Here is a 13,472-nt window from a genome sequence, read left to right on the forward strand (position 1 = left end):
AGTAGAGTTATAAACCAGCCGGTCATACTCCAGTAGAGTTATAAACCAGCCGGTCATACTCCAGTAGAGTTATAAACCAGCCGGTCATACTCCAGTAGAGTTATAGACCAGCCGGTCATACTCCAGTAGAGTTATAAACCAGCCGGTCATACTCCAGTAGAGGTATAAACCAGCCGGTCATACTCCAGTAGAGGTATAAACCAGCCGGTCATACTCCAGTAGAGTTATAAACCAGCCGGTCATACTCCAGTAGAGTTATAAACCAGCCGGTCATACTCCAGTAGAGGTATAAACCAGCCGGTCATACTGCAGTAGAGGTATAAACCAGCCGGTCATACTCCAGTAGAGGTATAAACCAGCCGGTCATACTCCAGTAGAGTTATAAACCAGCCGGTCATACTGCAGTAGAGGTATAAACCAGCCGGTCATACTCCAGTAGAGGTATAAACCAGCCGGTCATACTGCAGTAGAGTTATAAACCAGCCGGTCATACTCCAGTAGAGTTATAAACCAGCCGGTCATACTCCAGTAGAGGTATAAACCAGCCGGTCATACTCCAGTAGAGTTATAAACCAGCCGGTCATACTCCAGTAGAGGTATAAACCAGCCGGTCATACTCCAGTAGAGGTATAAACCAGCCGGTCATACTGCAGTAGAGTTATAAACCAGCCGGTCATACTCCAGTAGAGTTATAAACCAGCCGGTCATACTCCAGTAGAGTTATAAACCAGCCGGTCATACTCCAGTAGAGGTATAAACCAGCCGGTCATACTCCAGTAGAGTTATAAACCAGCCGGTCATACTCCAGTAGAGTTATAGACCAGCCGGTCATACTCCAGTAGAGTTATAGACCAGCCGGTCATACTCCAGTAGAGTTATAAACCAGCCGGTCATACTCCAGTAGAGTTATAAACCAGCCGGTCATACTCCAGTAGAGTTATAAACCAGCCGGTCATACTCCAGTAGAGTTATAAACCAGCCGGTCATACTCCAGTAGAGTTATAAACCAGCCGGTCATACTCCAGTAGAGGTATAAACCAGCCGGTCATACTGCAGTAGAGGTATAAACCAGCCGGTCATACTCCAGTAGAGGTATAAACCAGCCGGTCATACTCCAGTAGAGTTATAAACCAGCCGGTCATACTGCAGTAGAGGTATAAACCAGCCGGTCATACTCCAGTAGAGGTATAAACCAGCCGGTCATACTCCAGTAGAGTTATAAACCAGCCGGTCATACTCCAGTAGAGGTATAAACCAGCCGGTCATACTCCAGTAGAGGTATAAACCAGCCGGTCATACTCCAGTAGAGTTATAAACCAGCCGGTCATACTCCAGTAGAGGTATAAACCAGCCGGTCATACTCCAGTAGAGGTATAAACCAGCCGGTCATACTGCAGTAGAGTTATAAACCAGCCGGTCATACTCCAGTAGAGTTATAAACCAGCCGGTCATACTCCAGTAGAGTTATAAACCAGCCGGTCATACTCCAGTAGAGTTATAAACCAGCCGGTCATACTCCAGTAGAGTTATAGACCAGCCGGTCATACTCCAGTAGAGTTATAAACCAGCCGGTCATACTCCAGTAGAGTTATAAACCAGCCGGTCATACTGCAGTAGAGTTATAAACCAGCCGGTCATACTCCAGTAGAGGTATAAACCAGCCGGTCATACTCCAGTAGAGGTATAAACCAGCCGGTCATACTCCAGTAGAGTTATAAACCAGCCGGTCATACTCCAGTAGAGTTATAAACCAGCCGGTCATACTCCAGTAGAGGTATAAACCAGCCGGTCATACTGCAGTAGAGGTATAAACCAGCCGGTCATACTCCAGTAGAGGTATAAACCAGCCGGTCATACTCCAGTAGAGTTATAAACCAGCCGGTCATACTCCAGTAGAGTTATAAACCAGCCGGTCATACACCAGTAGAGTTATAAACCAGCCGGTCATACTCCAGTAGAGGTATAAACCAGCCGGTCATACTCCAGTAGAGGTATAAACCAGCCGGTCATACTCCAGTAGAGTTATAAACCAGCCGGTCATACTCCAGTAGAGTTATAAACCAGCCGGTCATACTCCAGTAGAGGTATAAACCAGCCGGTCATACTCCAGTAGAGGTATAAACCAGCCGGTCATACTCCAGTAGAGTTATAAACCAGCCGGTCATACTCCAGTAGAGGTATAAACCAGCCGGTCATACTCCAGTAGAGTTATAAACCAGCCGGTCATACTCCAGTAGAGGTATAAACCAGCCGGTCATACTCCAGTAGAGGTATAAACCAGCCGGTCATACTCCAGTAGAGTTATAAACCAGCCGGTCATACTCCAGTAGAGTTATAAACCAGCCGGTCATACTCCAGTAGAGTTATAAACCAGCCGGTCATACTCCAGTAGAGGTATAAACCAGCCGGTCATACTCCAGTAGAGGTATAAACCAGTCGGTCATACTCCAGTAGAGGTATAAACCAGCCGGTCATACTCCAGTAGAGTTATAAACCAGCCGGTCATACTCCAGTAGAGGTATAAACCAGCCGGTCATACTCCAGTAGAGGTATAAACCAGCCGGTCATACTCCAGTAGAGTTATAAACCAGCCGGTCATACTGCAGTAGAGGTATAAACCAGCCGGTCATACTCCAGTAGAGGTATAAACCAGCCGGTCATACTCTGGTGAAGTTTTAATAGAGTACTGTTGAGCCCATTATAGGTCTGTGCTGGTTAAAGGCCCCCTAGTGGCCGGGTCCTGTCACTAATCCATCCCTGAGGCCAGATGAGAAAGTGCCTCTGATTCGTCAGGTTTGTAGCTCTTCCCTCTGCCTCGTAGTGTCAGTACTGAAGCCCTGCACTGCCTCACTAACCCAGCAGTAACCCTGTCTGCTCACACACACACACACACACACGCATACAAACGCATACAGACACACACACACACACACGCTTACAAACGCATACAGACACACACACATACACATACACACACATCCACACACTGCCCTGTGTTTCTGTGTGAAAACCTCCAGATTAGGTGACCCTTATTAGTCCAGCAACAGGGACTGTGCAGTGAAACTCCACATACACACTAGTGAACACACACACTAGGGGGCAGTGAGCACACTTGCCTGGAGCGGTGGGCAGCCCTATCCACGGTGCCCGGGGAGCAGTTGGGGGTGAAGTGTCTTGCTCAAGGACACCTCAATCATGGACTGTCGGCTCAGGCAATCGACCCGGCGCCCTTCCGGTCACAGGGCCGGTTCCCTGACCTCCAGCCCACGACTTCTTTTGGTGACCATGAGACGAGGCTAACCGCTGAGACGAGGCTCAGCACAGTCCCTTTATCCTCAGATTCACCAGGCGCTTCTGTAATCTACATCATTTTATCTGATTAGATAGAGAAAATGAATTTATCTTGAAAGTACAGCAGCATGCAAAAGTTTGGGCACATTTTAGGAACCAGACGTCTGAAGAGTTTAACGCCTCACAGGAAGTTATTACAGAAATACGCTGCCTGAAGTCGGAGACACTGTTTTATGAGACGGTTTGCGCTAGAAAGTATTTTTACAGTATTAATTGTGAGGAGGTACATGCAGGGAGTTGCGAGGCAAAATAATCCCAAAGTAAACTTTTTTCAGATTAATCATCATCATCAACATTCCATATAAGCCCAGAAGACTCGTGTAGGTTCTCTGGTGGTTCTGGATGGTAAATAAAGTGTCTATATCTGTGTTGTAGTCATGGCGACACCTGGTTCCCATCACCACCACTGTAAAGCCGTCTGAACCGCTTCACACCGAACCCTCTGAACCTCTGATTACACCATAAACACTGAGTTAGGCAGAAAAGCATTGGCTTAATGAGCCCAGTTCACTAGTCCAATGCTGTCCTATCTGACGTTACCTGGAAGGTAGTTTTGGTTGTATGCTTTGTTGGATCTGTTTAAATTTAACCTCAATGCTGATGTGAACGTTCAGGCTGTTATGGTACGATCCTGGGGGTAATTTAGGGCCGATCCGAGATGAATCGGCCAGTCAGATCCCTTAAAATGGTATATCCAGACCTCCTCTGGTGAAACCAATCCAGCTCAAATAGGGCTTAATTCTCCCACTTCACCACCTCTTCTGTCTTCTCCGTGTGATTGGGCTAGTTTTGGATAGTAAACATTTACCTTTCATTTTTCACTCTCCATTTCTTCAGGCATCATTGCATGTGTCTGGTCTCATCTCGTGCTGCTTTGTTGTCTTTGTACTCTTTTTTTTTTTCTGCACTTTTGCTTTGATTTTAATTTACTCAGGAGCCACTTTGATGTTGTGTTCAGACTGGTGAAGTGTCTGTTTTCCCCAGAGATGATCAGCAGTGCTGTTTTGGCTCTATTACTGAATAGAAAACACTCACAGATTGAACTGAATTAATAAGCAGGATTTCTCAGTAAGCTGGATAACTTAAGCCCTGATTCACACCTACTGCGTCTGCATGGCGTGGGCGGCAGATATAAGCATGAAACAAAATAAACCATAAAAATCTGTGGAAATTTAATAGGAAACTATACAAATTTAAAAATGCTACTTTTTTATTTTATTGAATTCATGAAATACTAGTTAAACATTCCATGCTCCAGACAGATTTCCCGCTTTGGCCTAATCACAAGTCGGAATGCTGTCCAGAATAAACAAATCCGGGTCATCCTCCTTTTGCAGTGGGAATTCGTTTTTTAAAATAATGTTTCTTTCATCCTAAAATGAAACTAAATAATCTTAATATGTCAATTAACCTCTACAACTTCTCAGGACCACCGGCGGTCCCAAACCACACTCTTCATGCTCTTCATAACGTTCATACTCCATAAGCTCCATTCAGAAGCTGGGCGTCGTGTGAGGCTGTAGCTCTTCTCTCCAGTCTAATAGACGGTGACGTCATTTTAAACCCTTATAATAAAAGAAGCTGAACTCAGTTTGTTTTTCTACTGAAAGTCGAGCCGTTTTTCCCCAAATCTGGGCTCTAAACTATAAACAGACGGCGTCTCTTCAGTGATCTGCTCTGGAAACATCACTTTTAGAGAACAACACAAAGAGCGGCGCAGATTTTTGGCCTTCAGCAGTAAATTGTGAGCATATAGTGAAATGTGGAGATCATAAAACACACGTTCTGTTAATCTGAGGGATCAGGTGACCTTGTATAACCGTTTAAAATCAGTCATAAAACAATATTTTTGCATTCATTTCACAAAATATTAATTACCCGGTCATTAAAGCTCCTAACACCGGTGACACAGAGGAGCTCTGAGCTAAACAGAATTATTAATAAATGAAGGGAATATAGTGAGGGAGTCTGACTCGCCTTCTCAGGCCTCGAGCTGCTTCCTCTCTGATGAGCCTCGGCCCAATGAGGCGGTTTAACAGCTGAAAATACGGAGTTAAAATGTAAAATAAGAGTCCTGATAACAGCAGAGAACACAATGAATTTTTAAATATAATACACATCTTTAAATGTAGTGTAACGTTAATGACGTAGAAAGTAAACACGACTCTGTTTTATAGAAACTCCCCAGTTAAACCTCTTAAAAATCTTGTTTTATATTAAAAACAGTTGAAAATGTTTGTGCTGAGCTGTTTTACAGACGCAGAGCGACTATGAAACAGGAAGAAAGAGAAAAATCAGAGAAATCATAAGATAAACGTCTTATTTCATCTCCGGTCGACTGTGTAAACGGACAGACTGACTTTTGGAGCTGTGCCTCATATTTTGAGCACCTTTTTAAGCCCTGAAGCCTCTGTGACGTGGTTTCCCCTCCAAGTGGAGACTGAAACGTACTGTGCACTTTTCTAAAGGATGTTTCTGTTGATCAGAGTGACTGAAGTGACCGAGTGTCTGTCCTGAAACAGGAGTGTGTTACTGCCTCGCTGCTCTACGGCTCAAGCGCTGTATGAATGAGCGGCCAGTTGTAGGGCAGAGGTAACGTGTGGATCAGGCCTGAGCCCAAAGTGGGGATTGTCTGCTCGGCTCCTGCTGGACAGCTTGGACGTACTTTGCTCCACACTGAAAAAAATGTCAAGTGAAATTGTCTTAATTCTTGTTGATCTATGTAATATTTCTTATTTTGAGATTATTTCAAGATTAATTAGCTTGTGTTTAGACATTTTTGCCTGCTTTAAGTAAGTTTATCAAGAAAAATGATCAGAAATTATCACAATTTGCTGAATTATCTGCCAATGCAGTGAGATCAATTTACTTAAATCACTTAAAACAAGTGAAAAATGTTTGGAAATGAGTTAAATAATCTTAAACTGAGTTTACAGCAATCTCACCAGGAGAAACATGAGATTTTCTGATTAGAGTTAAGATCATCATTTTTGCTGTGCATATCAGTCCTTCCCTTATGGACTCACTCGGGAGCGCCCTCTAGTGTCTGACCAACCCCTCACTAGAAAGCCTTTAGTTGGAACAAAAGCCCGGAGGAGGAGTGTGACTCTCTGGACCTGAACTATCCAGGAAACGGGCCCTCTTACTCAGAACTCCTGCTTAGTGAAATGCCCCTCACTGACCCTCACGTTCACCTCTGACTGACCGGGCTTTGATCTCTGACTTCTGTGTGTGTTTAGGTTTCCGCCGGGCATGGTTGGGGTGGCGCCGGGGGGCCTCCCGGGGGCGCTGGAGGGCATGGTGCCAGGCGGGGTCCCTGTACCCCACTCACTACCATCAGGAACACACCCCTCCCAGGCCCCCTCCCCCAACCAACCATCCAAACTTGGAGAGAGCAGAGAACATCTCACAGAGCAATAGCACCCCCCCCCCACACACACACACACACACTCATGTAGCACACACACATCCGTAGACAAACGCACAACCCTGTAAACACACACTAGTGCTGTGCAAAAGTCAGAGACCACCCTTTGTTTATTTAACATGCAGTCAAAACAGTCTGAGAAGGTGGTTGATGATCAAACCCATTCAGTGGTGCTGAGATCTGGACTCTGGGGCGGTCAGTCCATCGTCCAGCTTCTTTGTTTGATGTGTCCGTCTCCTTTTCTCAGTGAGGTTCTTCTCGATGAGCTACACATCCTTTCAGACCCACAGCGCTGAGTGGTCTTCTCACAGTGGAAGGATGGACAGAAACACCTGTGGATGTTTTCAGATCTGAAGCAGCTTGATCTTCTCCTCTCTCTCAGAGATCAAAGCTTTCAGTGCTGTTTATCTGATAGGGGCAGGTTTGGGGTCGACCAGCTCTTCCAGGTGGTTGTTAGGAGCCTCTGGTTTTCTCTGGAGCTTTTAATCAGTGGTTCATAAGGCTACATGAAACCTAAGCTTGTCCTGGTGACTGACATGACCATACATAAATGTTTATAAGTGCTTATTGCTGTAGACATCATTGTCATCATTGAGGATGCATTTACCAGTTTTGATCAGAGTTAGCTTCAGTAGCCTTTATGACGGATGACGTCTATTGGAATAAACGTTTCAGTGAGATTGTGTCAGTTGTCATGACGAGCTTATGTAGGCATCATGTAGCCTTAGGAACCGAATCCTACAATAAAGTGTTACCAGAATTTCTTGAGAAGAAACTTGCGAAGGTTCTTAAGACAGACACTACGATGTTCATAAGAACGTGCTCTAAAGAGGATTATGTTCTTTAGATCTTCGCTGTTTTCTTATGTCGGCTACGTTGCATTTTAGCGCAAACCGTAAACGACGAGAGATTTAGTTTAGTTCAATCAACTCAGAGGAGCAAAACGGAGGAAACACGTCAAGCATTTGAACAGTTTCAGCAAACAAGTAATCCCAGTACAGGAGTTGAGAGACGAGAACGAGGAGCAGCCGAAATGATCGACTCTTACAGCCTGAGGCAGTGTGAGGCTGTCGGAAGGTCGGGAAGACATTTAAGAACGTAATATTTTCAGGAAAAGAAAATCGATCTCGAGGTTATTTGACCAATAACGTTTTTTCTTAAGAATGAAGTTAAGAAAAAAACTTGTTAAGGAAGATTTTCTTTCGTTAATCAGGCCCCTGTTTGTTTATTCCTTTATTTATTTTTATAGAATTCTATTCCTTTGACTTTCTCCTTCCGTATAAAAGTGGATTGATGTCCGATCACCTCGGACACGTCTGACAAATGCGTGACTTGTGCTTTAATTGAGAGAAACGGAGGGTGGTCTCTGACTTTTGCACAGCGCTGAATCTACATTGTTACAGGTGTGTGTTTCTCTTCCACGCACACACACACACACACACACACACACACATGTACACTGGCAGCCGTTGGCATGGCAACCTGTATCCCAGCATCTTTCCAGAGAAAACCACCCACCTTCCAGGACCAAGAGACTATGATTACACACACACACACACACACACACACACACACTGCAGCTCACTTCTCGGGACTGCTCAACAGAAAACTTTCTATTCAACTTTTCTTTGCTTTTTTTTGTTGTTTCTCTCGTTCAGTTCATTTTTTTATTGTGTTTGGGAAAAACGGATGTGGCTCGAACATAATTGGAGGAAGCGAAGCGACGCCCCGCCCCCTCCTCTCCTCACGTCTGATTGGACGACCCACTTTCTCCTCCACTGGTGGGAAAGCTCTGAGAAACTGCTAAGGGGCGAACTGGACCACGTCCCCTTCCATAAGCCCCGCCCACTTCCTCCCACTGTTAGTTTGACGTGTTGTTTTAGTTTTTTTTCTCATTTTAGGCCCTTTTCCCTTTTTCCTTCTCTTTAGTGTGAAAGAATGAAACTAAGTAAAGAAGTGGTTATAAAGTGTATATATATATATATTTATCGGACATCAGAAAAAAGAGCGATTGCCCACCAGCAGGTGATCCACAGAGCGGTCATTAGCCCTTTGCTGGCCCACATGCATCCGTCCATCAGTTCGTACCGTCTGGCCAAGGACCGAGCGTTGAGTTTGCGTGTGTTTTAGCCAAATTGTTGACCAAATAAACCGAATATCCACTGCTTGAAGTCAACGGACTGTCCACTGATACTGACCCACACTAACTGAGCGACTCTTGCAGGTCCTGCTGGACTCAGTTGACCCTGTGGATACAAAGCAGAGCTGTGAACTCGAGGAAAACCGGAAAACGACTATTTTTCCCCGTTTTTGAAGCTCGTTCTTCTTTTCTGACTCTGTTCCAGAGCCACGTGTTTAGCCGATGCTAAATGCCGGACGCTGCCGTGGATGGACGCGTGCGTCGACGCCAGGACAGTTAAACCCACTTCCACATCAACGTTGACGTTTTTGAACAACGAATAAACACAAGGACGTTTCCTCAGCCGAGGCACACGGACTCTGCGGGACTCTTTTCCAGCTCGTGTGGCTGAGGTGACGACGTTTAATCCTCAGAATCTTCAGTTCTGTTTCAGGTTTTTTCGTTGGCGTTGGAAACCAGAACGAACGGGAAAGGGTTGGAAGTGTTTAGCGCTAAATTCATTCCACAATGACTCAGGAAAAAAAACACACAAACACTTTTTTGCATTTTTTTTTTTTTCTCTGAAATTTTTTGTGAGCGAGAAAAATAAGAAAAAAATGAGAAAAAAATCAGAGTTGACCTAAAAGAGGTGAGGTAGTCTGACTGTTTCCCTCCCCTCCTCCCCTCCTCCCCGTTGTGGTATTTTTATAAAGCAGACTCTCGCGTTTTTTTGGTGTTTGGAAAATAAAACAATGACGTTTTGCAGTCCTGATAGATTTGTATTGCTTAGATAAATGTTCCTCTTCCCATAGTCTGACGTGACCCTTCCAACCCCCCCCACCCCTCTCTCTCTCTCTCTCTCTCTCTCTCTCTCCCTCTCTCTCCTCCTCCTCCTCCTCCACTTCCTCTGTCCTGTTTGGTCGGATGATGAAGGCCGGCTTCTGTGGGCCGTCCTGTTCAGAGTGAGAGCAAACAGACCCACACTTAGAGCGACACTGGCGGAGAACCAGGCAGCCGCAGTATGACTCTCTTCTTTTTTTGGTTTTGTTTGTTTGTTTGTTTGTTTTTGTTTTTAGCGTGAGTATTTGTATTTGTTTCTTGTACAAGGTGAACATTTAGCAGTCAGTGCAGTTCAAATAAAAGAAACACTTCTGACCCGCCCGTGTGGTTCTTTGTGTTCGCCGTTCTGTGTTTTGTGCTGTTTTCGCTGGTTTGTCTTCACGTTTCCGGCTTGTTTACTGTTTGAATTTGTGCTTCAGCTTCATTTCTGAACCCAAAGCAGCTAAAAAGGCTGATGTTGTTAAAGCGTCCAAACGCTGGCAGCGCAAACCAGGTGCGCACTGAAGCTCGAGCCTGTGCTCCGACGGGTAAAGAAGAGCGTCCTTGTCTTTTTGGAACAGCGAATAAACACAAGGACGTTTCCTCGGCCGAGGCACACGGACTCAGCGGGACTCTTTTGCGGCTCGTGTGGCTGAGTTGACGTTTAATCCTCAGATTCTTCGGTTTTCTTTCAGGCTTTCGTTGGTGTTAGATGCCAGAACGAACGGGAAAGCTTTGAAGTGTTTAGTGCCAACTTCATTCCACGAGTCAGGAAAAAACACACACAAACACAGAAAAAGGAAAAAAAAAGAAAAAACAAGTTAACCTAAAAAACCAAAACTGAGGCATTCTGACGTCTAAAGGAAAATATATTTAATGAGTTTATTTTGGCGGCACGGTGGCGAGGAGGGCCTGGGTTCGATTCCCCAGCCGGGTGACCGGGGTCCTCTCTGTGTGGAGTTTGCATGTTCTCCCCGTGTCTGTGTGGGGTTCCTCCGGGTTCTCCGGTTTCCTCCCACAGTCCAAAGACATGCAGTCAGGCCAATTGGACGTGCTAAACTGCCCCTGGGTGTGAGTGTCTGTGTCTGTCTGTCTGCCCTGTGATGGACTGGCGACCTGTCCAGGGTGTATCCTGCCTTCCACCCGATGACCGCTGGGATAGACTCCAGCACCCCCCGCGACCCTGACGGAGAAGCGGCTTAGAAAATGGATGGATGGAGTTTATTTGTTATTATGTGATGCTCTGTGGCGCAGCACTGCGTCTCTCAGCCTCATCGGTTTGACAGAGTTCATGATCTTGTGTTATGTTCATGTTTTTGTGCATCAGTGTTCTCTCACTACAATACCCAGCATGCATTACACTAATACATATCATACAATCGTAGGCCTTTCTCACATTTCCACATTTTTCCTGCTGGAGGTATTTGTTGCAGGGTAACACCAGAGGACTTATAGAGAGAATTCCCGCTCTGTAATGTGCTCCAGGTTTCTCAGGCACTAGAGGGCGCTCTTGAGCGAGTCCAAAATGAATGGGTTGAGATGGAGCATTTGAGTAAAATCAGTTTATAAATGAAAGTTTTTAGTGTTTTCCTGAATTCCTTCATTTCCTGAACAGCGTAAAACATTTTAACACCGCTGTTTTATTTAAAAGCTTTTAAACTCGAGTTACAGGAGGTTAAAACGGCGCCTTGTGTGTTCATGACGTCAGAGAGCGCAAACAGCCAATCAGCACTCAGTAGCAGTAAAGCCACGCCTCCTGCTGCCCGAAACCCGTTTACTGTAGAATAAAGGAAACACACAGGTGGGATTTCTCTGCTGTTTTAGTGAAACTCGTCCTCCTGCTGTCTGAAATTAAAGGAAAGTTCTAGGAAAGTGATTAGAAACTTTTAACTTTGTTTTTTACTGAATTCACTCCCATTTGCTGAGGACTCGCTCACGGGCGCCCTCTGCTGTTCAGCAGTGCTGTTGTTGATATAACGGAGGAAATAGGAAGAGGACATGCTCCTCACAGACCGGCTCTGATCATGTTTCTGCCTCAAGTGTTCGAGCTTGAGGCAGAAACAGCCTCGTCTCAGTTTCAGTGGTTGGTCAGCTGAAGAAGAGCGGAGGAATATTGGGTTTGTGTGATTAATAAAGGAATAAACTTCGTCATACGGAGTAAAAGAAGCTCTGTGTCAGTGTTGCAGCGCTGCTGACCGGCGTTAGTCAACCTGCAGTTTGTGGTGTAAAGTTGCTGCTTCAGCCGCTTTCAGTGGAACAGTTTTCATTCCCCTCTAAAGCTGTCGGTATCAGAGAGAGCGAGAGCTCAGTGGGAGGAGATGTTCGTTCACTGGAGCCAGTGTTTGTGGAAAACATCTACAGTGGCGTTATGGACCCTGATGACCCAGTGCGCCCCCTGCTGGCATGTATGCGTGTTTAGCTTTTTGCCAGCTGGTTTACTGTTACATCTGCAGCTCACGTGGCTCATCCAGGGTTTTGGTTACAGTTATTTCACTGACATTGCTGTGCTCTGGAAGGAATTTTTCCACTAAGCATTTTTATCCTTTATTTAGTTTGGATTCCCACATTGCTGTGTTTGGTTCTCCGACAGTTCTGGACTCCTCGGAATCCAATCTTGACAACTATGATAAAGATGAAGCGACTCGTCTTTATGTGGTGCTGAAGTGACTGTATTTGTGAGGGTAGTAACTGTCCGTAACACAAAGGCAGGACTTTTTTTCACTTCCGATTCTTTGGAAAAGGGCCTGTTGGGAATCCCTGCGGTGCCAACCAATCCTGTCCACTAGTGTAAGCTAATAAACAGCTAAAAGCCAGCCTTCGTGAATCCGTCGCCTCCACCAGTTTACAGAGTAATTCATCCTCTGCATTTTATTGATAATCAACCACACAAAGTTCACGCAAAGCAGTCAAAAGACGGAGTTTCTCCCACTGTGTAGATATTACAGAGGTCTGGAGAGGCCAGGAGGTAGTTACAATTTTCTGGATTGTTATTTTGAGATAACGGGTTAAGAGATCTTATGATCTCTAGATCACAATATTGTTAAGATAAGTTAACTGTTTTTGAGATAACAAGGTATTTAACTTATCTCAAGATACCAGAGTCGCCCACTGCTGTTTATCAGAGTCGCTGCTCCCCAGTTTCAGTCTCCATTTCCCAAACGCTTTAGCCGAGCGCGCTAACGTTCCGCTAGCTCCGCCTCCTTATTATTCACCACCATCACTGTAATGTTTCATCATCAACATTAACACAAGAAGGTGGTTATCAGAGGGGAACATTATCAGAGGGGCGGTGGAGATTTTTAAAAAACCTTCACAAGTCAAAGAACCGTTTTCACCGTAGATAATGGTAGCATCATTATGATAATTATAGTGACTTGTGCCGCCGGTCAATGCTGAGTAGAAACAGATGCTTAAAATGGAAGTGTTGGGGCCACATGACCCAAACAGAGAGATAAACAGGGGCCACATGGCACAAACAGAGAGATATGAGAAGAACAGAAAAACCAGTAAGACGGAGAACAAGAGACCAAAGAAACCCTGAAAAGTTTTCTCTGTTAAAAAATTACTTTAAATGGGTGGAACAGGAAAATCTGAACGAGAATCTGGAGAATCTCTGACTTCAGCTTCACATCACTGAAGAATTATGGGGGTGATAATAAATAACTGCCCCCCTCTTTGAAGGCGTCTGATCCCTAAATGTAACTAAAGCCCAGCAGTGAGGAGCTGAACTTTCCCCTCCTCTGCTGTCCCTGCAGA

The 13,472-nt window shown here is 45.1% G+C and overlaps 1 protein-coding gene across 5 annotated transcripts in view; it reads left to right on the forward strand.

Annotated features, from left to right (window-relative positions):
- Positions 1–9,217, forward strand: part of ctbp2l (C-terminal binding protein 2, like) — a 187,979-nt gene extending 178,762 nt beyond the window's left edge. For 3 of the 5 annotated variants that reach the window (XM_037544299.1, XM_037544300.1, XM_037544301.1), the window contains one exon: positions 6,591–7,047. In XM_037544299.1, coding sequence (XP_037400196.1) covers positions 6,591–6,771 — 181 coding nt within the window. In that variant the 3' untranslated portion in view covers positions 6,772–7,047. Of the gene's footprint in view, positions 1–6,590; positions 7,048–9,123 lie in introns of those variants that run through there. The other 2 variants (XM_037544302.1, XM_037544298.1) reach the window with 2 other exon arrangements.
- The last annotated feature ends 4,255 nt before the right edge of the window (positions 9,218–13,472 follow it).

Source organism: Pygocentrus nattereri, chromosome 13 (assembly GCF_015220715.1).
Source record: "Pygocentrus nattereri isolate fPygNat1 chromosome 13, fPygNat1.pri, whole genome shotgun sequence".
Taxonomy (NCBI): domain Eukaryota; kingdom Metazoa; phylum Chordata; class Actinopteri; order Characiformes; family Serrasalmidae; genus Pygocentrus; species Pygocentrus nattereri.